Source organism: Diorhabda carinulata, chromosome 7 (assembly GCF_026250575.1).
Source record: "Diorhabda carinulata isolate Delta chromosome 7, icDioCari1.1, whole genome shotgun sequence".
Taxonomy (NCBI): domain Eukaryota; kingdom Metazoa; phylum Arthropoda; class Insecta; order Coleoptera; family Chrysomelidae; genus Diorhabda; species Diorhabda carinulata.
This window is the reverse complement of record NC_079466.1, coordinates 1,672,316-1,698,953: the sequence shown is the minus strand read 5'-3', so window position 1 is coordinate 1,698,953 and position 26,638 is coordinate 1,672,316. Positions and strand designations below refer to the sequence as shown.

The 26,638-nt window shown below is 31.6% G+C and overlaps 2 protein-coding genes across 2 annotated transcripts in view; both read left to right on the top strand.

Annotated features, from left to right (window-relative positions):
- The window catches only part of LOC130896315 (lachesin-like), a 435,638-nt gene that overhangs the window by 54,635 nt on the left and 354,365 nt on the right, over nt 1-26,638 (top strand). The window lies entirely within an intron of this gene.
- LOC130896314 (tricarboxylate transport protein B, mitochondrial-like) lies at nt 7,455-8,587 on the top strand. The gene has a single exon (XM_057804321.1). It carries the CDS (start codon nt 7,526-7,528, stop codon nt 8,486-8,488), a length of 963 nt encoding a protein of 320 aa, XP_057660304.1. The 5' UTR covers nt 7,455-7,525; the 3' UTR covers nt 8,489-8,587.

Genomic DNA, 26,638 nt, shown 5'->3' with positions numbered 1-26,638 from the left:
TTAGATACTAGATAATGTTGACTTCGCTCAAAAAAAAGGTGGGAATCATATCATATGTTTATTATTTTGTATGTTTCAACGTTATAGGTACACTAGAAAAAATGTCATGTCATGATTTGTTGAAATTATAAATCGTTAGCAAAATAGCAGCTGTTATTTTTATACAATTTGCTATCCTAAGTTAGGTGGTTATTGTGTTCGAACCCATTTATTTACGAAGAATGTAGCTGACTAATTTCATTTTTAATTTGCTAGACTATAATATATAGTACAAAGTAGTGACGTGAAAATTCATTTAATTATGTTCCGTATGAAATTATCGTTTGTTTTTGGCGAAAAATAAAGCTTGCATATCCCGGTCGGGAGTTGAAAGCCTAATTTTCCGCATGTTGTTTTCTGACAGTTTTAAATTCATGCTCTAATCCTAGTCATGTTCAACATTTCGAAAAATTGATATCACAAATTATTCACATCTGTTTTGTATATTATAATAAACGTACAGATGTTTGATAAGAATCGTATTCTCTATATTATACAAAAACAGAATCATGAGGACGAATACTGATACAAAAAATTCTATTGGAGCCGATGAAAAGAAAACAATGTCTACCTAAGTAGAAACCATTTCTGGCGGAATGAAATTATAATCGTAAAAATGACAAAACAATATTTGGTTTGAATAATTAAAATGCGCGATTGTATCTCAAAGCTTTAGCTGCGAAAACAGTTCGGCAAAATATGTATGAAATTTTTAATTTGATACCATGTTTTAATTTTGATTGTACTTCTATTTATGAAACAATTTTATTGAATAAAAACCATATAACAATGTGAAACAAACATTCAATTTCATAAAAGTAAATATTTCGTTTCATCATCAAAATGAAAAATGATTATCACAAAAATTACAGAAATGCAATTACACTTCCATAACACTTGGATGAATTGAGAGTTTCTATATAGGATAATATCTGGTTTGGGTTGAAATTTTTGATCAGCAATATGAACTAATTTTTTTTTCATTTGATGATATCTATTCATTGGTAAACATATAAAGCTACCGCAACATTGGAATCCAAGTATTAATTGCATTTCATATCTGAACCCTAAAAAATGTTTATTCAACGCATCGATTTTTTATTTTCCAGATTACACAGCTCTTTTTTGTTGCCCTGAATGTCATCGCAAATTTTTACGTTTTCAAGTATCCAGATTACGAATAAATTCATAAAAGTTCTCAATGTGCTCCAATTTTCATGAATTTTCCGTAATTTATATTTTGTACAATTATCGGCTTGTTAAGAATGAAATTCAATTTTCCTCTTGTCACGAAGAAAGTATGAAAATGAACAAATTCAAAAGCACCTAATAAGATTTGTAAGTCTTGTGTTAAGTCTTTACGGTTATAGAAAAAACAAATATGTTTCAATTGAAATCAAACATGGAGACACGCAAACTAAACAGAATACAAAATGTCCAGTTCTTCACAGAGAAAGTCTTCCTCGGCCTGACTACGCAAAATAATTCGCATGCACAGAAATCGGGAGCGTCTACCAATGGAAGTAAATGGGAGGGTGAAACATCTGCGTCGAAATTATTCTCTCAATATGAATTCAATTATTTAATATGTGATCTCAATTTATCAAGGAGGAGAACTATTAGCCTCAAAATTGAAAAAGCATACAGAACACGAGAAAAAAGTTTTTCGAATTTTTTAGTGAAAATGAAAGATTAGTATATTGTAATGAAAATGTTTGAAATGCGTCTCATTGCACAAAAGAAATAAATATCCATCAACTCCAATTGCCCATTTACAAGATAAGATGGTTAATTTTTTACTTTGCCAACAAATGGATACACAACAAGGAACAAGATGCTTGGCCTTCAAGAAATTCTTCGACTGCTTGTGAGCAGATACAAAATCATACTTCCACCATTCCATATTAGGTATGATAAAGAAATTTTATTATATTCGTAGAAAACTTCTGAAGCTTAGTATGGAAAAATTGGAGTAGAATATTTGATAGTCCCAAATACGGCAGTTGATGAAAGGGTCAGAATTTATCAAAGTTATGACTGTTCCAGAAAGTTAAGCTTGGGAAAGTTTTGTTTTGGTTGTCGAAAATTTCCTAGGTAACCATAAAGCAGCAAATTATAAAGAAATTGTGCTAAATATGCTGATAAACTTTCAGACTTTACGAACTATCATCTGGTTAAATTTCCGGATAATTTAGGAATTTATAGGAGGAGGAACAAGGAGAGCGGTTCCACCAAGATCTAAAGAGACAATCAAAGAGACATAACGGTGGATTACTGCAGGTCTTTGGAAAGAGAGCCCCCTAAAAAATTATGAAAGAAAAGCTTATAAAAAGCGTTTTATGGAAATATAAAAATCTTCGATTTATCCCAAATTTTCAAAGTATAACTGACATAAATATATCTATTATTTTGTTTCTAGCTTTTTGATTTGGTACCGAAAAATTAAAATGAAGATTTAAAAAAATCATTGATAGTTTCATGAATTGGGTGCGCAAATAGACCCGAAATCATTTTAATATCTAAGGCAACAAAACAATTATAGACCGAAATCTGCTGGTTTTGTTTTTTGCTCGTTTGTACCTATCCGAAATTGATTTTTCTCACAATTAAGTTTGCAGGTCACGATATAGTACAATTTATTTCAGGTTAACACAACAAGAATTTTGTAAAGGCAAGACAAAACCAATAATGCAACCGTACACATAAAATTTCTTCATTGCTCTGGTTATCATTGCCAAATAGTATTCTTCCAAGTGCCCATGTATTGAATCTATTCATGAAATTACAAAATGTGCTCTAATTTTGATGATCTTCGCGTATTTTATAGTAATTTTTTTCTTATTTATTTAAGCAATTTTAATTACAAAACAAAGAGTTGAATTTATGCGTACTTAATTCATTTGAATAATAACTCTAAATATACTAACTACTTACTAAACTATAACGCTATTATCGCTTAACTAATTTATACCAATTTATATTTTTCGATTACTGGAAACCTCTAGTTTGTCGCAATCAAACGAAAAAGCCTTCTTAGACATTGTATCTAATAAAAACAATATAATGTAAGCAGCTCATAAAAGAATATAAAGAATTAGCCGCCACTTAAATGTACCCGACGAAACCGCCAAAGTTTGATTTCGAGAACGTATTAGAATACGACCAACATCACGATCATTATCAGTGACCGAGTTCGTATGATTTTAAAAAATTATTGGCTTATTAATAGTAATAAATTATATATTTCCAGTCATGATGAGGCTTTTGTGCATTTTTTGCGCATATAGATATATCAAGTCAACGGTGTTATGAATCTTCACGTGAAATGAATGAATGATATCAGGAGAGTTAAGCTTTGGGAATATGCAATTTACCACAAAAAATATTTGTTGATATTGGGTTGTAATCAATAAGAAGGTTTTATCCAGTTGTACAAGAATCCAGAAAGTTCTCTTCAACACAGTTTCATCAATCACTAGAAGTCTTTTCCTTCTATGAAACCGTAAAAAACCGGTAAAAATAAACACTTATCCGTTTTAATTGACGTTTGAAATCTACTATAATACTCCTGCTCGTTCAACAGTCAAAGGTAAAGTTTATTTTAAACGTGAATATGCAAAAACCGATTGTGGGCTTGTTATTTTGGCTGTCTAAATTGTAGCAAAATAAATAAACTCAATATATTTGATAGAGATCCAACAATATCCACTCTCAGATCCCTTACTTCGCAGAACAGCTGTGATCTCAGTAATTTTACAATATTGAAATACGTATGAATCTAACCAACTTGGAAAGAGAAACTAAAATTGTCCAGTTTATGATAGTTTTTCCAATTCCTTTGAAACTCCAACAGCTCAAAGGCTCTCAATGTATGTAAATTTCAATCGACCAAAGTTGTCGAAAACCTTATACCATTTACGCAGGAAATATAAAGACGGCAATACCCATTATGAATTATGAAGTTGATGCTTACAAATATTCATAAAAACAAAATTTTTATAGAAACGGTCAACGCTGCAAATTGAAACGTTTATTACAGGTGAAATTAAGAAAAGTGTGTTATAAAAATGTGTCTTAATCAAGGAAATTACTAGTTTTTTCTTTTGAAAAACATATCAAACTCCTAGATGAAAATTATTTTAAAATTATGTTTTCTCAGAGGCTTAACGGTATCTGGTCTCCAAATACCACTATTTTCATAAATCGATTCAATTCTAGTAAAGTACGGTAAAGGCACATAATAAAATATCCGTATCTGGAAGAGTCCGAGAGTAGAATTATTGCTCTTTCTACACCTCATTCACGGCACTTATCGATTGCCATTTTACCCGTTCAAACATATATTGGCCGTGTATCTCACGCGCGTACTTCTGTATGAGCAGTGGCGCACATACTTCTGATTATGAGAATTATTATAATCCGTCATTTCAATAACTCAAGTTAAATGCAAAAACAAATATAGACAGTTATCGATAATAATTATACTCAATGAAAGCAAACCAATGTTACCTCATATACCCACCCAAAGTTATATCTAAGACGTCACATTAGAAAATTGATGACATCAATTTATTATCCACCTATTTCCAAAACACCACTCTGCAACTGTATTTTGCTAGTGAAGTCAATATAAAAAAGGATGAATATCGCTTTGTGCAGAAACCATACTCTTTAGTTCCTTCTGGAAACATTTTAATACTAGGAAATCGAGGAAGCTTCAAGATGGTGTTTGATCCGCAACAGTAAATTCGATTTTACGTAATCATCTTGAATCATGATGAATAATAGATATAAATCGTATTCTTTCATGGATTCACGAAAACTTACCAACAATAGAATAGTCTACCAAAAATGTTATCTACTCAGGTTTCTTCCTCAGTAGCTGTTAAATTTCTACGTGAAATTGATTTTTCCATCATATTCGTCTAACTTCACTATGTGTGATTTTTTTGTGATTCTTCAACCTATAGAATTATACTAGGTAGAAATTTATTGAAATGTTGGTGATGATCTTACGGAACACAATATTTACTACTACCTGACGTGCCCGGCGCGTGTATCGATATCCAAGTTTTCTTCTTTGGAGAACTCAAGTGAACTTCATGGCAGCCTTTATACTGTGGAATGGAAACGCGGAAGACTTGAGGAAAGGTTTTATTGAACCGGGTTTCTTAATTTTAAGCCAGGATGTGTGTCTTCTTACTGGACCTCTTTTTTCAATTATTTTGCCTTGTAGGATTGCTGGGAGTAATGCATATCTGGATTCGTTCCGCATTATTCGTTCAGGGTCCAGGACTCAACTCCATAAAACAGGACAGACCAAAAATAGCATCTCAGCATTATTATTTTCAAATCAAGAGTGCAAAGCTATGATGAGACGTGTACACTGTAATTTAACTTTTATCTACGCCTGTATTAAAAGTTATTACGTTACTAACGGAATTAAATGGAAACTTAATTTGTTTAGTTTGCTACAGAGTCCTGTTCACTTTCAACCAAATAAACACATTTTGCTGGATATATCCTGTAAGTACACGCCAAAGGACAATTTATCCACTTTACTATGTTTACCTATTCCTCTCTTCCTATCTTAGAGCACATGCTTTGTATTAGATTTTCGATATAACAGAGAGAGACCTATTCACCTATTTTGTCTCACTAGTATTCGGAATGAACTTTGAAGGAACGCGTTTTTTTGTGTTTTCTCTTGTGGAATGTGATGAAGAATGATTGAATTGGAAATTGATACAATACTATGTATCAAACCGAAAATATTAGAATTTTAAAAATCCAACTTTCGTGCTCCAATTAATTATTCATATACTTTCCCATATTCAATACTCTCAAAATTGACATGATTTTAACATATATTTTCTCGAAATGGTAAGTTATAAATCAATTTTCAAAGTATTCATATATCTGCAAGCAAATCTCCAACATTAAACTAGGTTTATTGTGATATATAGACAATTTTTTGTATCGCAGTTCAGTTCAGTTTTTAATAAATAGTGTAGTGTATAGTATTTAAATAAATTAAGAACGTAGAAGACAGTGTTTAATAATTAGCCGCACGAATAGAAATTAGAAAAAACATTACAATATCAATTATCATAAAATAATTTAATGATGTTTTTTAATATCTATATATAATTATTTTCATAGCCTTTAAAAGTTTTATTCCAACTAAAATGGAATGTAATGGTCGTTTGGACGTTGATGAGCATTAGTGAGTTTTGTATGTGCTCTAAAATTGATGGGCAATTAACACTCAAACATTGCTGAACCTCTTAGATGAGAAATTATTATCAGTAAGAGTTGTTTTTCCTGAACATGTGAGGTACCAGTCTGAAATACTCGTAAATGTTTGTAATGGAGTTTTTTACGACATAGAAATTTTCTAAGAGAAGAAACATTAAGATTTGTTTGATAAGAAAAGAGCTTGACTCAACTCTATTAAGAGTGAATATTGATATGAATAGCCCATGAAGCATTATTAAACATTAATAAATTTGTATGGAAATAATTAATACCAAAAAAATAGTGTTGTGTCAATTTTACTATACATTTGGAGAACAATAATGTCACACATACTTCGGGAACGGCATTTCTTTCGTAAGACGTTAGATAACGCAACTCAACTGTCAGTTAGAAGTCAGTTGTCTTGTATAGAAGGAGAAGGGTTGTTGCGAAGGTTCTTTCTCGGACTCTGCCTGACGATCAGAAAGAAGATCCATACAACGTCATGATTCAATCGTCGATGCTGCAGTTTTTCTGCCGTTTTCTCATAATGGAATAATATTAAAACAAAAATTTATACATCAGGCTCTTGACTGAAACATCCCCTTTCCACATGGATAATGTTGTTCCTTAGCAGTCGAACTAATCGCAGCTTCTGAAGATGCCAATCCCCCGTGTTAGCGATACGTTCAAAGCAAAACCTGATCGTCCACATCCCAAACACCATACATGACGACGACTGCCAAAGTTTTATACAATTTGTTCGTCGCCTCTATTGGGAAACATCAACCTTACAACAACTGGAACATTGTAAGAAAAATAATTCTCGTCTTCTAGCTTTTGGCTTTTTTATCGAGAAGCACAAACGATAAAAGTTTTTGAAATACAAACGAACCATAAGATTCGCTCAAGCTCAAATAATTTACATTGGTATAAAAAAGGCGCTTCTTAGGAAGAGAATCTAAAATACTAATCGTAATTTTTAATCAAGAAGTAACAGCCTTCATCATACAGACTAAGATAAAGTGAACTTCATATCGTTTGTTCATATGCATTCCATTGATCAAGTCTAGAGCGAACAAAGCGGCAAATAGTAGTAATCAAAAATAATTTGACTACACCACCAAGATAGTATAAAAGGAAGAAAAATAATAATACTTCAATCAAACGAACTGAAATTCTTGTCAAAATTTTATGTTGGTATGGGGTGTCATAAAAATATCAAAATGTCACAACTATTATCAGAAAAATGGCCGATCCATCGTCAAATAAAGCATTTATTTCTCCATTTAAGAAGCCCAGGTACATCGATTCTGCAAAACCCGTCAGTCAATATTTTTATATACAAGCAATCCTTTTCAGTGGGATTGTCACTTGCATAGAAACATTAATAACCTACCCAACAGAATACGTCAAAACACAAATTCAACTAGACGGAAGAGACAATAAGAGATTATATAAAGGTATTTTTGATTGTGTTAATAGTACAGTACAACGGCATGGCGTGACTGGCTTGTATAGAGGACTATCTATTCTCTTGTGTGGATCTATACCGAAATCAGTTATTAGATTTGGATCTTATGAACTGTATAAAGAGCAGTTGTTACAAGCAACAGGATGTTATGAACTCAACTTGGCACAAACTACTTTATGTGGTTTAGCAGCGGGTATTACTGAAGGTTTACTGATTGTCACACCAGTGGAAACTATAAAAGTTAAATTCATTGAGGATCAACGTTTGGAAACATTTAGATACAACAAACTAGTTTACGGTCTGGGAATTATTTTTAAAGAACAAGGAATAAGAGGTATGTATAAAGGTGTTGCAGCAACCGTCGCCAAACAAGGTACAAGTCAAGCCACTCGATTCTGGGTGATGAACTCGTGTAAAAATTGGTACAGAAGCGATGACGTAGAGAAACCCATTCCAAAATATATGATCGGTATATTTGGTGGATTAGCAGGATTCGTTTCAGTTTTGGTAAATAATCCTTTAGATGTCGTCAAAACTCGAATGCAAGCGATCGATGCCGTGAAGTATAAAGGTATCCTAGACTGCTTCATCAAAACTATGATCAATGAGGGTCCGTTATCATTCTATAAAGGAACAATTCCACGTTCATGTCGCGCTATTTCGGAAGTTGGTATCACCTTTATAATTTACGAAAGTATTATGCAGAATTTGAACAGTCGGCAGCCCCGGCAATTATGAGAACTCCATTTAGTGATAAACAAGGTTATTGTGTTTTATGAACCTAAGAACTTTTTGTTCATATTATTGCATATAATTATAATGATTTATTGAAAATTACTTGATACATGTATTTTTTTCATTTCTGTTAGAACTTTCAACAGGTAGAAGACATATTCAGGGTGTTCCGGGACTTGATGCAAAAAATTCGGTAGATGACGCGGAAACCATTAGAGAAGCCGCCCCTGGCTTTCAGATAGTAGTGTAGTATTATTTATCTCGTCAAATACCCTACATGGACATACGTAATCATCCGTTGAACATTCATAATGTTCGAATGTATAAGTTAGAAAATATACTCAAATATAAGTTTCGCAACTTATAACTCAGAAACGAGGCGACGTATGAGGAATTTGTTACCATATCACAGCATTATTTTTACGTCATATACTCACTCCTGGATTTTTCTAATCAAATCCCGCAGCACCCCGTGTACCCAACAGTCACAAATCAAACATGATTCAAACAATCATAATTGATCTAACAAATGAAATGAGACCACAAATGTGACCCATAGACTATTGCTCAGAAACTCCCAATATCATAATAACAAACACCTAGCACTTTGATTAAAATAAATCCTGAAATCACTGAATGATTCTATTTATGATTATATTCATTGATTTTTCACTTCTGCACTTGGTACAATATCTGAAATTTTCTTAAATTCCCTCTTACCAACGTAGATAACCACCGGTGAGCGTTTAGAAACAGCTAGATTTTTTTAAAGAAATACCCCCTAATGGTATTTTTCTGTCAAAACAATCTAATCATGAAAATCGATAAGCAATTTTTTCTAACTTATCTTAACTAACGTGGAAACTCTCAAATGCTAAGGTTTAACTCATTAGTATACCTTATTGTTTAGTAATTTTATCAGCATTATCGTTAAATATTTACACAATATTTCGCTTTCAACTAACGCCGTCATTTGAACTAGCTTATTAACTCAAACGGCTTGATCCTAATAGGCTTTCCCACTAAATTGGTATTATTGAGAAGTTGGATAACCTCAACGTTCCTATGTTGTAGTATGCGTTGGTAATGCTTCTCAATACTTTCACTTCGTTAAATCCTGATGATCTTGATATGATGATGATCTATGATGATAGAATCAAGAATCTATAGTCACAATATATTCTTCTGTCTGCAATACGGATTTGGAATTTACTACACTATTTTCTTCCACTATTTGAGATGTTTGCCGCATTTTACACATTTTGCATTATTTTAAACATTTTTTCATTGAATAAATATCAACTACTTAGCGAAAAGAGATAAAAGAAAAACTCAGGCAGAATCGCCATTTACAGGTTTGATCTTGAAAGTAATTAAACATATTGATGATTATTCGAACTATTTTCTTAAATTCTATTAAAACTCAAAGTTCACTGCAGATTATCACATCCAATTAAATAATTTGCCTGAATCAGCAACTTGCATTTAATTAATAAATAGATTTATGTTAATACAAAGTATTTAGCAATTATAAACTCCTCACAAACATCTAATTATTACCTATATTCCAAAATAATCGCTATTAGAAACAACATTACTTTCAGTGTTTACTAGTTCTACAAGTGTGCAAAACGTGTTTCTTTTAGGATCTACGTATTGAAGGAATACAAAGGATCTCTCAAGGGAGTAAAATAGTAGATCATGAGCAGTTACGCCATGCTGAGCCAAAAATGAGATTACATTTCCAGCGGCTAGGTACCATCCGCTTTCTACTCGTCTGACATGTGCGATACAAATCGGGAACAGAACTTCGTCTTGTCCAAATCTTGTAGTTGGGAACAATGTCCTTGTTTATGCGGTTGTCGATGCAGTCGTCGATCTCTTAGTATTATGCTCTATACTCGCTCAATCCATTTCAATTTAAGATTTTAAATTAATTTCCTTGTTGTCGCTGAAGAATCTAAACCAGCTAAGACATATTTCTTTCGTCGCTATTTCCCTATATTTAAGAAAATGTTAAGTCGCTGCTCCATTGCATACTACCACTGACAATGATTAAGTTCAACTACCCTTAGCGGATTTTCCACGACAGCCACGAGGTATCGAAATATTTCAAACTTCTAGACCCACCTAACATGACTAAAATTAACCAAAAGTTTCTCAAGCATAAATATTGTCAAGATAAATAATTAGAAGGTTCTGGGTACTGTGACATACTGAAAACAGATAGGCCTTGTGGGTCTTAGTGACCTAATCAATCACTCTATCCCTCAAAGGTTTTCTAGAATTGGATATTCTTTTAGAATGAAGGCTCTTCAACTAGACCCAATTCTAAGATTTTGTTAAGTAGATCCTGGTATCTCTGTTATTTACCCCAATATAAGGGGTTCTTCTTACCTATGAAGCTGTTCCGATAACCTGTAAATGACGCAAATAAAAAATATCCACTCGACATCATTTTATAAAGTTATTGTTATGCTGGTATATAACTTTGAATTCCTAATTTGGTATAGGAAGTTCTCTGTACTACATTTTTTCACTTGGTGAATCATGGCGGACAGCGAAGAAATTGAATTTGAATATGAAACAAATTTAGCTTGAAAGGAATATTATGTTTACTGATAATTGTTTTCAATAGATTCTAATTTTTGTTTTGTTTTCAATGAAATTCTCGATTTGACCGATAATAGTTTTCCGTTTAGTTTGAATAATATTGGATAAACAAGCTTTTCGAATTGATAGAATTAGTGCCGTTTAGAATATGATTATGAGCTTGATATAATATTTTAATCATATTTAAATATATGTTTAACATTATCAGATAAAGTTTTCCGTTCATTCATTCAAATCATTTTATTATTCATCACATGATCCAAGTTCATTGTAATTCAAATTTTGTCTTTCACCTCTCATTTGAAATCGAAGAACAAAATTACCAGCATCGTAACGTTTTCAACAAAAAAAAAACTCTAGAATCTATTGCTTCGTATCGGGATTCTCTGATATCGAATTACATCGTTTCCGTTTCATCAAATTTCTTATTCGGAAATGTTCGTCTTAGTATTTCAGATCAGTAATTTAATTAACTAATTATTTTAGGTATGCATCAGCAATTCCACGAATTATACGGAACGCCGCCGCCAGTTTGAAATTAAGTTAAAAAGAAAACTGAAGGCGACGTTCACTAGTCATTTCTCCAATTCGATTTTTTATTTAATTAGTTTCAATTTCTACTCGTCTCAAATTTTTTCGGAGAAAAACGTTAAAGTAGATGAATTATTTATTCGGAATATAAAACTAAGAACGATTTGTACAAAAAAACTATTGAAAAAAACGAGAATCACAATCCAAACAATATTAAGCAAAGGTTATGTTTACCTCCCAGCGACCATAATAATCGTCAAAGTCTTGGAATGCCCAAAGTCATTCAATACTAGTCTCATTTTCTTGGTTATTGATTCATTATTTATTAATGCTTTATATTCTTGAATAAAATTTCCAACGTCACTAGTTTTGTTGATTTTACAAACCACAATTACATTTTTAATGGTCATTTCTTCTCTTTCTCATCATAGATTTATCATAATGAATCCTCAAATTCTCATTTATACTTATTGATGCATTATATTCTTTATATTAACATATCTATCATATTTCACATCAATTTCATTCTTCCTATCGACATTATAACATTCTCTTTCTTTCTTACTTCCTTCACCCTTCCTTCAGATCATCTTCAGTTCATTTCCATTTTTTCCACGTACCTATTGACAGGTTCACTATTTTCGTATTCCATTTTCTTTCTCGCCTCTTTAATTCTCACTATGTGTCCAAACCAATTTAACTGTTCCTCTATTTTTCTGCACTCACCTTATTACATTTCATTCTTGTCTTATTTCATTGTTCCTTGTTTTATCTAGATCCTCCAACCCGCTATTCTCCTTAGTATCCTCATCTTCCACGTTGTTATTTTTGTTCACAAATACTCTGTACAGTATGTGGATAATGTTTTGTTCATACTCTTTGTCAATTTTTTCATTTGGAATCACAATTGGCTCTGTATACTTTGGGTTGTTGACGCTCTTCTTCTATTGCTCTACAGCTTTGTTCGCTATTTTTATTATAACTTACAGATTATATTATTCCATTTCATTACTCCGTTTCTCTTTTATGTTCAGTAGCTCTTTCTTTGCTTAGAAAATATTAATAGGTCGTCTGCAGACATTAGTTATCTTATGTGAATTGATCTTAGTCTACTTTACATCTTCAGAGAGGTTCTATCAAAAAAATTACAGTCAAGTTCAAAAAAATTCCACTGTTACCATTCCAAATGATTTCAATGAAGTTGACGAAAAATCCATCTTGCCAAACATTTCTTCAATACTTGTCTCCATTCTATATAATCTCTTCTAACTAATAAGAGTACTGAGCATACCTTACATTACTAACGCTAATAATAATTAGACTGTTTGACTTGCGTTTCGATAGCCTTCAGGGACAGGAGGATAAATTGTTTGCAAATGGTATTGGAGATTTGAAAAAAGAAACTTTCTAGTATCTATAAATTCAGCCAAAGCCATTCTTCTTTATGATTACAACACATTTGATTCGTTAGATTTTGGCTGTTAAAAGTTCTTTATAAGTAACCACAATATTTACCAGACTCAGCTCTATCTGACTCGCTTTTGTAAAAAATAGGAAATGTACTGAAAGTTTTGGAATATTTTTTGACATAGAATAGACCACAATACACCAGATAAGTGATTCCGATAGAAGCATTTCTATAAGTATGGATTCAACGTTGGATTAACCAGAGAGACTTTATAATCTGAAAAAATAATTCACCTGGCTTATTCATATATTACTAAAAAAGTTTATTACGCAATTCATAATTCTAACTAAAGTTGTATAATTTATCAGGAGCAACTATGCCATTTCCTTGGAATATTCAAATGAATACTCAGTTTCCATTAATTTGAAATGTCAATATTTTCAATGGGATAATAAAGATTTTCTTTTTCTCGCATTTCTAATGCAAGAAAGAAATTTCTACAGCCATTAGTCTTTTTGGAAACAGATTGTCAGTTATATTAAATTTCCTCCATTGCTGAACGCTCAACTTTTTGATTTGGATTGTGTCTATTTCTGCATGACATTAAATGAAATGAGTTTGTGGATATAGAAGGCATAATATTTGAATTTCATCACCTTTTATTTGAATTTATTTACTGTGTTACGAAAAATGAAAACTCGATAATTCAATAAAGTGAAATGACAAAAAAACAGATAAAGTTTTTCATTGCGTGAACTCAAAGATATGAAAAAATAAGAAGAAACATCTGGTGGACTTGTAGTGACAAGTATTTCATATAATTTGAAAAATTCTATATTCCTCTAAATACATTCAAACGACGTGATTGCCACTGGATAATGAAACAAGCCATCTAGAAATATTCCAATTGGACATAGTGTGGTCTTCTGTATTACTTTCGTTAAGGGTTATGTGTGGTTATGGGAATACCCAAACAAAAAATAATATTTAACCATGTAGGAAAATTCAGAAAACAATGTAGTGAAAAACGAGGCTAGAGATATATTGAGAATTGAAATTTTCAATGAGTTTTCAACGTTCATTATCAGGTTTTCGATAAAATTTCATTTCATCTCATCAAAAACAAAATATTAAATGAGACTGGAAGAATCAACTATACCATTTTCCTTTTCTAATCGATTATGGGTTTTATAACGTTACTAAATGTGTTTTTCTATCAACAATTTATTCAGGATACCTTTGAAAGGCTGGGACTTAGTTTAATTGTAAAATCAGTTTCAAGATTTATAGAATACAACTACTTATATAATATCAAATCATATTTCCCTTATTTCTCAATATTTTTCATTAAACTTTGAGCAATCAAATGAGGCTTTCATAATCTCATTTTCATTTCACAGCAATTCAGTATCCATCTCAAGGCTCCTTTTGTTATTCGTCTTATCATGGGTAATTTTCTACGAAAGAGAATTTTTGTTTTGTTTCACTTGATCTCTTGAAATGGAAAAGAATAACCCTTAGAACGCTTTTACGTATATTCGGAATAAAAGGGATTTTCCAGGAGTGATGCTTCAGAACAAATTACTAACTTTAAACACCTTCAAATTCATTTTCTTTATTTATAAACGTTTCAACAGTTCAGAGAAGAAGATATCAAAATATTAAATAGACTTTAGAAATATTTGCGAGTAGTTTAGAACATTTTTATTGAATCTAGCTCAATTTTTTAACATCTACTTAATAGTGTTGCTCGAAATAATATCTAATTATTTCTCAATCTACATTATTTGATCTTTTAGTTTCTCTCCTTTTTGCAACAATAAACTGCTAAGTATTATCAATATCATGGAAAGACTTGTCCAAAATATTGACTGAAGCCTTTGAGAAATGGCCGTAAAAAACGTTAAAGAAGCGAAAGAAAATAATGTTACAAGCTGAAAAGGTAGGTTGGAGAATTAATAACTGAAAAACTAAGTGTAATGTGATTTCTATGTCATACGAAGGAGATTAGAGAATACCTTCGAAACTTGGACTTTCTGTAATAGATTTGAAAACTGAATACTAATTAGAACTATTTAGAACATCTGACTGATACTATGTATATGAAGAACTTTCTTATGTACATTCAACGAGATTTGTTGCCTTTTCTCCAACACAATGTTTTCTGTTACAAATTGAAATAAAATTTAATGCCGACTCAAGAATATTTTATTTGACAGCAGAAATTAACAATATTTTTGACAGTCACACAGTTTATTATGAAATAAATTTCCTGTAGTGAAGGGAAAATCATAAAAATATGTTGTTTATGAAGTGTCAATTGCAAACGGCTGGAAATTTCACTTCAAAAATATGTATTTGTGTAAACAATATTCCCTTCCACGTGAAAATTATGTTTATTTTAACTGATTATCTTTTTTAAATTGAGTTTATTATACAATGTGGTCCACATGTATGAATATGGATGAATTCAAATATAGCGTTTTACGTATTATGCGGAAAAAACCTGAAACAGGTCGATTTTTTCTCTTAAATTGACATTTTACAGTATATAAATATTATACTCCTCCTTCTGAATTATAACCACCCCTTGGAAAATTTTTAATAAGAAAGAGGGTCGTGTGGAAAGAGATTTAAGTCCTCTGTTCAGCGATATCAAGTTTTTCAAATTTGGTGCAATCATAACTGAGAAAATTAATTTGTAAGGTGTGAAATTTTGATAATGTGTCTATCACAAAACTCAACGCAGAATGAAGATAATAATGTCGCATAATATTTAGAATGCATTTTTCAAAGTACTTTACAATTAAATTAAATATTAAAAATGACCACCATTCACACCTTGACAATAACCAAGGAGGTTTTGGAATTCTCGTACATTTTTGATGACCTCTATGATGATCTATTAAAATATACTTAGAAATTATCAGGTATTTTCGAATCTGTTCTGCTAAACACCAAGAAAAAATATTTGAGGTTAGGCTGCTCTCATTTATCTAATTAAAGTTCCTAAAAGATGTCAGTATAATATTTGTAACCGTATTAAATGTAATTATGGCTCATATGTCCGAGACTAAAAGAATAGACATCTCAATTATGATTGGTTGTGGTAAAAAAACAAGATCTCAAAAGGAGGTTTGTGAAATTTTTCATAATTAATACCCTGGTCAACCCGTTTCGCAGTCTACTGTTAGCAAAATTGAAAAAAAGTTTCGTTAAACTGGACATGTAAAAAATATTGAGCAACCTGGTAGAAATGTTCATTTTACTGATGAAAAAAAAAATAAATGTACTTCTAGAGATTGAGGAAAATCCGCAGGAAACAACTCGAAAACTTGCCGACAATACCACCCTTACAAACTTCAATTGGTTAAAGGGTTAAATTAAAATGATCCTGATAGAAAGCAAGAATGCTGTGGATGAATTGATGATGGACAGAATGAATGCAGATTTGCAGTTCATAAGCAAAATATTTTCTTCTGATGAAGCGACGTTCCATTCAAACGGAACGGCTTACAAATAGAACGGTAAATATTGGAGCAGAGAAAGTCCTCACTAGATATTTAAGGCTCACACTCAATATTCTAAATAAGTTAACGTTTGGGCTGGCTATAATCATTAAAAATAAAATTATTAACCCTCATTTTTTTGAGGTCACAGTTAATGATGAGGTTTATCCAGATTTTTTTATTTACATCTTAGTGTCTACATTAAAAATACTTTTTCCTGATGTTAATTATCCAAATGAGATAGATCGATCTATTAACTACCAACAAGACGGAGCTCCACGTGCACGTAGAGTTAGAAATTATTTGAACGAGGCTTTTCCCGATAAGTGGATTGGAAGACGTGGAACGATCTCCCGATTTGATTCCTCTCAATTACTTCTTAAGAGGTTATTCAAAATCTAAAGTATATTTTAATAGACCAGACAATGTTGCTGGTTTAAAAGTTAGGTTAACGGAAGAAATTAACAAAATGTTGGACGAGAGTTCCAAAAACCGCCTCGATTATTATCAAGATGTGAATGGTGGTCGTTTTGAATATTAAATTTAATTGTGGAGTAAATTAAATCAAAGATACATTCTAAATATAATGCGACATCATTATCTTCATTATACGTGAATTTGAACAATCTTTATATTGCTGAACAAAGTCCCTTTCTAACAAGGTGTCACACGACCCTCTTTCTTATTTGAAATTTTTAAGGGGGTGCTAATAATACAGGAATTTTGGAGGATAATATTTTCATACTGTGAATTGTCAATTTAAGAATAAAAATCGTCCTGTTCCAGGTTTACTTCACACAAAAATGCTAAAATTGAATAATAATAACATTCATTGATTTGAAGTGTTTCTAGTTTGAGGAGGATTTGATGTGTTTAATTCCTTTAAATATCAAAGTAGTAGATGACAAAAAAATATAAACGTGAATTTTGTTTCTTAGTAACATCAAGGAAATCATTCAAATACATTCACAATAATTGAATTTGAGAGATGAACTTGTATTTATAGTATTAAGCGTTGAAATATTTGAGGAATTTCCAATCCCGCAAGATCTGCTTACGTTTGTAGATACACAGATAAATTATTTATCCATCCATACATGCACCTTACAATGACGTTATTCTTGATACGGCTTAGACAATGCAGATTTGGAATCGTATATAACAAATCTAGACACCGACTAGGTGGTTAGGAGAATTGTTTGAATTGGGAATTAAACCTTTGTTCATGAAAGATGGTCTGATAAATGCATCCAGTATGCATTTGGCATAAAGTAGAGATTAAACAGGGTGAAAATAGGGAATTATGCTTGTCATATGCAGTGTTGTGCTTTATGATTATGAGCAACTCTACAACTAAACCAAATTACGTCGATGATTATTATCAAAATATTATAAACTCATTTCTATTATTTCCATATCTAACGGAAGAATTGATTCACAGGAGAATTTTCTCAATAAAACTAATAATAAGTCGATATTCATAAGCTGAAAGTAGCAGATTGAAAGCTAAATTACTTCACAATTGATTCATTGATTTTGACAAAATATTGAAAATGAAGGAAATAAAATTAGAGGTGATACAAATAATGCAAGGTTAATCGAATGTTATTTCTAGCTACGTGGTATTATTTCAGGCAAAAGCCAAATGAATAAAACAAAGCGGCTTCCTAAAATGCTGTCATTTATCATTAAACTTCAGAGATGTATTTTTCAATCCTTCGTTTTTTGAAAGCCTCATAAGTATTTGCTGTATTAGCAACAAGCCTATTATTTATAATATTACTACTCATACTCGAACAAATTTATGCCACTAATTTATGTATAACGTAGAAGAGGACGACCAATATTCATTTGTTATGATAATTAAAGCGATGAAGAAGAAAAACCCTTTAAGGGTAGTAAAATATTTTCTTAACTAATGTCCAATAGTGGATGAAAACAGTGCTAATACAAAATAAATTTGCAATAAAAAACTTATCGTTCCGATAGAAAAGAGAATATTGAATTCTGAAATTAGCATGGTTATTTTTTTCCAATATGAAGTTTTACAGTGATAACTCTAAAAAAATTTAGTTTTCAACATAGAAACAAACGTCAACTTTATTTTATTATTTATGTTTATGTTATTGTGCTTTCATCCTTTAACTGCGGACGACACGTCATCAGAGACTGTTATTTATAAGAATTTTCGACGACAGAGATCCGGAATGGAGGAAAACTTTTGAAAGATCTTGATATTCAGTTTGGAATCATCAATCAAAGTACCTCGAATTATAATTTTTTTATAGCTGAAAATAATGGAGAACATATTTGATTGTAAACGTTCTGTTAAAGGTGTATGTAAATATAGAGGTATCATAAACCTTCCCCTTTCTAGCTACCATACTGGGAAATCCAGTGTTTACAGCTGATCTCACTCCTCTTGGAAAGTCTAGACTGTCAGATGGCTCTAGTTGCCAGAGATCTTCGTCTTCTATTTTATATGCTCCTAGGTGGAGTGCTCTGGAATTACGTCGTGTTCCACACATCGAGAGAATGTGGATATAGATTTCATCCTCTGCAGAAAAATCTTCACGCCACATAATCTGCTGGTCTTTAGGTATCTATTGAGACAATAGTGCCCCGATAGAACTCCTGTTGGTATTCGTAGATTGTTCTCATTTAGATTGATACATTCAGCAGATCTTCTCTGGTTATAGTTTCCCAGAGGAATCATTGATTGCCTAAGCTATTGTGAGGTTGTCTCAATAATTGGTTTTGCTCCAATCTACCTTCTTCTCCAATGCTTTTTCTTTTGTCCCGTTGCTAATACCATAGAAGGGTTCACGTCCCATGAAGGGTTTGTCTGCACTTGCTTTAGTGAGCTTATTAGCTACTCCATTTTTCTAGCTTCATTTTTCTTGTCTAGATTATTTAATTCTCCTAGGCAATCCCAAATGAGTTTGGTTTTCATGATATTGGATATTGAAGCTCTAATAGCTGTTTGGCTATCGGACAGGATGATGATCCGCTGTTTGCGATAGTTCCTCTCTAGATTAAACTGAATACATTTCTCAATAGCATACATTTCTGCTTGAAAAATGCTTGGTATGTTACACAGGCTTTTAGATTATTTGGTTTTGATCCCGTACACTCCTATTATAGTTCTGTTTGCTGCTTTAGATTCGTCCGAATATTATTTAATGACATTAATGCTCATTTCTTGTATGGCTCCTATGGGTATTCAGACTAGTTCTAGTACCCCAAATATTCCATTGTAAGTTCTTTGGGTTACAAAACGAATTCCTCTCTGCGAAGTTTCTGCACACCATCAGGACTGGCTTTAGTGATTATCCCCTTTTAGTGTTTGCTCCAGAGAAGTTCACTATCTAGTGGGTGTCTCAGACCTTTCTCCTCTGTTTTCCACTCAATGACTTGCCCGTCTAACTTGATGGTCTTGAGGTTTAGTTTTTTCTTCCTAACGAAGGAAACGTGGTAGGTCTTATTCGGGTTGATGTTTAACCCCACCGATCGACACCACTTTTTGGTATAGTTGAATCCTCTTTGAAATATGTCACAGAGTGCATTCTCAAAGCATCCAAAGGACTCAAAAAATACTGTAAGGACAGTAAAATGGATAAAACCAAAAAGCCAGATTCAGAAATGAGACACACTCCATCCAAATAGTAGATAGATAAAGGACAACAACTAAAAAACATGGAAAAAGATACTAACAATAAAAATAAAATTTCTTTCGATTAGATCACATAATCAATAATATATTAAATAAAAAGCCTGTAAAACGACAATTAGAAAAAAACGAAATAATATGGTTGGGATGTGTGAGTGGAGAATTATAGGAAGAATATTCGAAGCCAGAGTAATAAGAGCTGAAGTAAAGGAAGATTAAGGAAAAACTGGATGAATGAAATCATCAAGGCCACTGAGAATAGAGAGCAAATTGAACAATTTTTATAGAAGAGAACCGCAAGAAACTGAACCCACATCTTACACCCGTAGTGATGGGGAGACAAAAGTAATATTTAAAATTGAATTGGCAGAATGGATTGGAAACTATTTTTTAGCTGTTTATCAGTCTATTCAGTCATGTAATAATCAAATTTCTTTAGCGACAAGAAAATTTAACGATTTTCAATTGAAAAAGCTCATGATGGAAAATAAATCATAGCCCTCTCAGAAATATTGATGATATAGAATGATTTGGAAACATATTTTCCCACGAAAAATTCTTATTCATCATATATCTCAATATAATTTGAGGAAAATACTCCAGCAATCGATTTTTGGGTTACTATTCAATAAATATATTTTCTAACTAGAATTATTCCATAATATCTCCATCGAAGTCAACAAATTTAGATTCGGCTTTGTTGAAAACACGCAAAATGTTGAAGTGATTGATGATATTAAATACAAAATTGACATTCCATCTGAAATGTTTTCAAAGAACGTGAGCCTGTTATGTTCTTCTTATTGAGATATTTCCAAAATAACTTTCAATACGTCTAAGTCTATGTAGGGGAAATAGATACGTTTATTTGAATTTATACTTTTTATTATCAAATAATCGATCCAACATATTTTATTTTGTCATGAATAGATTAAAATTTCACATAGAGATTTAAAAAAGTAGAAATTATATTTTTGTATAAATGGAAAAAGCTGAAATTCAATATGTAGCTTATAAATACATACTTCTATACTTCGTCCAATTTACTTGGATCAAAACTGGTAGACAACATTGTTAGGAAATTCTGGAGGACTAAAGGAATATAGTTTAGTATTGTAAACGTTAAATATTTGAGTACAAAACGTTGATAGCGCAGTTCAAAATTGTTTTTGACGATTTTTCATCTATTTATCAAGGTTTTTGTGTAGCATTTTCTCAATATATAATTCATATAATCAATATGTACACGAATGTACATAATTTTTGATTTCCATGTTTTAGAAATTTATAATAGAGTCGCGAATTCCACCCATTTTGCACAGCCCTGTATATAATTGTGCGTGTGGTTGATAATCATGAATAATTCATACTATATTCAAGCGATTCAACTCCTTTTCACGATCATTTGGAAGTTTTACAAAAGTTATCGATATCACATAACAGGGAATGTTCATAAAAACTTTTTTTAGAACAACCCAACGATAAAAACTTCCAACATACTTTTTATCTTGAGTCAAAAAGATTCTATTAGTATTTTTTTATCTTTATATCGCTCATCAATTTCCTCAATTTTTAATGTTGGAGGATTCATTTTTACGTGACCCAGCACATAAAAGTGCTCAAACTCATAGAAGGCATGATTGATGTCTAGAGGTTCAGAGATTTTGGCTCTTTCAAGAGTTTACTTTTTTGTTAATGTTTGTGTTTGATCTGATATCTCGGATAACGTTCTGTTAACAAATGTTTTACAAAATTTCTACAAAATAAAAATCCTTCAATATACTTTAAAATCCTTAGTTCATGAAAAAATACATGGCAATAAAAAATGGTAATATCATTTTCTCATTTATTCTGTATCCTTCTGTAATGTGTCTCCTAATAATTCTATAGGTACTGTTTCTCAAACTAAAAAAAAGATAAAGAAAAAAAATTGACTCTATTATTCACAATAGAAATAAAACAAAATTATGAAATCAATTTTCTGGATGTCGCTTTATATAAAATAAACCTAAGAACATAACGGTATTCGAAACTGACTTGATCCCCAAGATATTTGAATTCATCTGTTTTAGAAAAAAGAACAGTGATAATAAATTTGGCTGATAGGTTGAGAGAGAATAATTTTCCGGAAAAATGATGAACAACATATGCAAGAAAACGATGAATAAATTCTACGATTTATTAAGAAACACAACATAAACTATATATCAAAATATAAAACATTTTTCCTTGCTATAAGGATTTTCACAATAATTATCCAATTATTTCAAGTTCAATTGGTATAAGTCTCAAAGGACATAATACATTATTCAAATATTTCACTGAATTGAAATCTAAAACACCCAAAACTTGATACACCCAAAACTTGATAGAAGTAAAATCATTGTGACGCTATTAAGATAGGGCAGACATCTCAGTATTTAGAAAATTGATATAAGATCAACAATACGACAAAAAAGTAAAACTCGACGATTCACGGAATATCAAAATTCATAAATTCACACATAAATTCAATTATATAGTTCCAAAAATTCTTGAAACGGAATCAAATAGGGGAAAAAGAGAATTTTTGAAAATCGTTTACATACACACATCATAAGAACGAGAAAACTATCAATGAAAAAAAAAATCTTAATAATTCAAGTACAAAGAAAAATTAATTTCTTATGATTAAACAGATTTCCATTTTTTTATTGATATTTATGATGTAGGTCATCTATTGATCAATTTTAATACGCAAATTGTCAGTGTCAAGTCATGTTTTAATATAGACCACAACAAATCGGAACATTAAATTTATATCTGTCTTTAAAATATTATAAGAAAAAAATTATTTAAAACAAGGAGATAACTGAAATCAATATAATAAGTATATGGTATTATTTCATAAAATCTATCACATGCCCTTTTTTCATTAAATTATTATTTAAAACTAAGTTTGACCATTCATTCACAGTTGGCAGGTCTACACAAGAAATAAAAACGTAAAGCTTACGATACGTGTCACAAGATTAAACTTGTGCAAGTGCAAGCTTATTTGTATTGACGGAGACATGCGTCTATCTATTTTTGTAGGTATAAATAGTGAAATAATTAGATAATGGCAATAAAACTAAAACTAGATATCCTACAAATGAAAAAAATAAATCTCAAAACAACAAAACTTCTCAAAGTCAGAACGTTGTAGAAATAGAACGAGCGTGTTGATCACGAATGTATTTTAATTAATTACAATATTTTGCCTATTTAAATCAACTAAAACACTTTATTTCTTTATCAACGTGGAAATGGTAGCCGTGAGATAAATAATTGTATAGAATTAATTTTGCTGGAACTAAATATTTTTTAGTTAATATGCAAGTGAGCTTTTAAGCTATACACAAAATTTAGAACACATATGTCTGGTTTTTAGATCAATTACGAGAGTTTTTCGTAAATTAGTTTAACACAGATGAACAAGAGGGTTTCAGATCGGGAAGATCCTGCACGGACGCAATATTTGTCATAAGACAAATAACGGAAAAATCGATCAAATATGTGTTTCATTCACTTGCAGAAGGCCTTCGATTGAATACAATTAAAAGACATAATACACCTTCTCTATGATAGACAAATACCATATAATGTCATTAAAATAATCGAAAATATATACTCAAAAAATACGATCCTAGCAAAAATAAATGATGACCTAACTAAACAGATACCTGCAAATAGGGGCATTAGGCAAGGGGACTCTCTCAGTCCGCTCCTATTTAACATAGTGATGAATGAAATCATAAAACAAGTACGCAAACTAAGAGGATACAAAATGGGAAATAAAGAAGTCAAAATCCTGTGCTATGCAGACGATGCGGTACTATTGGCGGAGAACGAGGACGATCTGCAAAGGCTACTGTACCAATTTAACAAAACACCAAAAAAATTCAATATGATAATATCAGCGGCAAAGACAAAATCAATGGTTACTTCCAAGACACCGATCAGATGTAAGCTTGTGGTGGATAACAAAATAATACACCAGGAAATGAAATTTAAATATCTGGGAATCGAAATATCTGGACACGGGGACGTGGAGATGGAAGTAAGAAACCAAGCTACAAGAGCCTCAAGAGCAGCAGCATACCTAAATGACACAATCTGGCGAAATAAATACATTCGAACTGAAGCAAAAGCCCACATATACAAGACCGCAATCAGACCTATATTATCCTATGCAGCAGAGACCCGACCTGAGACCTCTAAAACGAAACGGATATTGGAGACTACAGAAATGAAAATAGTTTGAATTATAGCGGGAAGAACACTAATGAATAGAGAAAGTAGTGAAAATATAAGACGAACATGCGGGATATATAACATCAATGACTGGTTACTGGATAGAAAGATAAAATGGAATGAGCACATTGGCCGCATGACGGAAGAAGGAATTATGGAAATATCAAGGGACAAATCACCAGCAGGACAAAGAATCCTTGGAAGACCTAGGAAAAGATGGAGTGACAACCTCCCAGGTGACTGAGCAGAGGCAATGATGTGAAGAAAAACAGGCAATGATGCCTATACACAGCAGGAAAAAGAAGAAGAAGTGGCAGTTGAAAGGTATGAAGAAAAATTTATAGCTTTAGGCGCAGTTGACCCATTTTGATTGAATGATGGCAAATTTTTGCAAAATCCAGCTCATTTTCCACCAATTTCCAATATCTACATTGTTGCATATTTGGTATTAACAACTAGTTTCTACACTTAGACATAAATGAAGACATTTTAAAGCTTATGTGCTTTTAAATAATTTTAAGCCGGAATTGTAAACAATTGATGTGCTCTGAAGATTAAGAGCAATATTGTTGTAGGTATATAAAGTGACTAAGATTATCAAACCCTAGAGAGATTTCAGTTAAATAGAATAGAAAATATTCCTCTTATAAAACATATTATAAAGTCTGAATTAGCTCTTTAAGTAAAAGTAATCAACTACATTTTGAACGAGATTAATATTTCTTTGCTCTTTTCTTTGTCAGTATAAATTCACGTTTGGTACCATATGGCTGCATTAGATCAACAGCCATACTAATTCCTTATTTGTTATCTAATTTCCTGCTTAAACCGAACTTGAGGGAAAATTTCAATGAGAAATTCACCTCTATGATATATATGTTTTCAGATTATATAAGAAGAATTTACTGATTTCTGAATTTTCAACGATACAAGTGTTGATTCGAAGGGGATAAAGTTATGCCGGGCCTCAATTTCAACAGGTACTGGTAGCAGCTGTGGCCGTTTTGCGTCTGAGCATTCGAAACATTTTAAATCGTGTGTCAATTTTCAGATTAAAAAAACTATATTTAAGTGAGAGGAGAAATTATCAAAAATATTAATTTTCATACTTTTTATGACCATAGTAGACTACTTCCAGATGATAACCTTAATTTTACATGGATTTTCCTAGCCCGTAGTTGGTATATCAAATATCATTAGGTATGCGAATAAAAGTCACTTCTAAAAAAACTTGTTAATGTTCTCAAGTTATTCATTTGTGAATGTGACTTGAATCCTGACAATATCTCTCGCCATCGTACTCAAGACCGGAAACCATATTTTCACAAAAAAAATATTGTTGAGAATTAATCTGATTTACTGAGTTTGAAAAGCCCTTGTTTTGATCGGATTATTAATTTCCCATGGTCTCTGTTGCCAATGATTTCTCACCTTCAAACTCTGAAAAATTAATTTCGAATATAATTTCAGATTTTTTGAGCTAATTATCCTATTTTCTCATGGGGTAGCGTCAAAAGTTTCTAATTTATGTCGAGGATCCGAAATTACGGCTACGGTATAAATCTAATTTGTTTTTTTTTTTGGTAGTGCCAACATCTCGGAAAGCTCAAAAATATTAACATTGGTAACAGTTATTGTAAATATTCTCATTATTATTTTGTCGAGGTTTCTGTGAGACTATCCAGACGAGACAATTGAGAGCATCTCCTCGAGTTCCGTTTCGAAATCAAGACGAACGAGGCTCTCGCGAACAAGAAGATCGTAGTAAACCTTTTTGTTAATTTTTATAACATTTTATGTCAGTAAATATACTGATCGGTCTAAATAATTGTACTATTCAGCTATTGTCTCCTCTCATCATATGATCTTGTTAGTAATAGTGTGAATCTTGTATCAATAACATTTACGAGAGGTTTATTAGAATATTGATTCAATTTAACGAAATAACGAAAATTTATTTTACGGAAAGTGATATATGAATATTAATAGGTCAAATACACCAATACTGCAATCTACAGATCCACTAATTTTTTCTTGAATACATATAAGAAGTCATCAAGGGTGACAAATGGGTGAACGCATCAAAGCGTCTCCGCTCAGAGTTTCGTAGAATAACCCGAAGCCTATGAGATATATAGTAAATGACC

Excerpts from the sequence above, each read along its gene's own strand:
- LOC130896314 (XM_057804321.1), top strand. The coding sequence starts at position 7,526 with ATGGCCGATCCATCGTCAAATAAAGCATTTATTTCTCCATTTAAGAAG.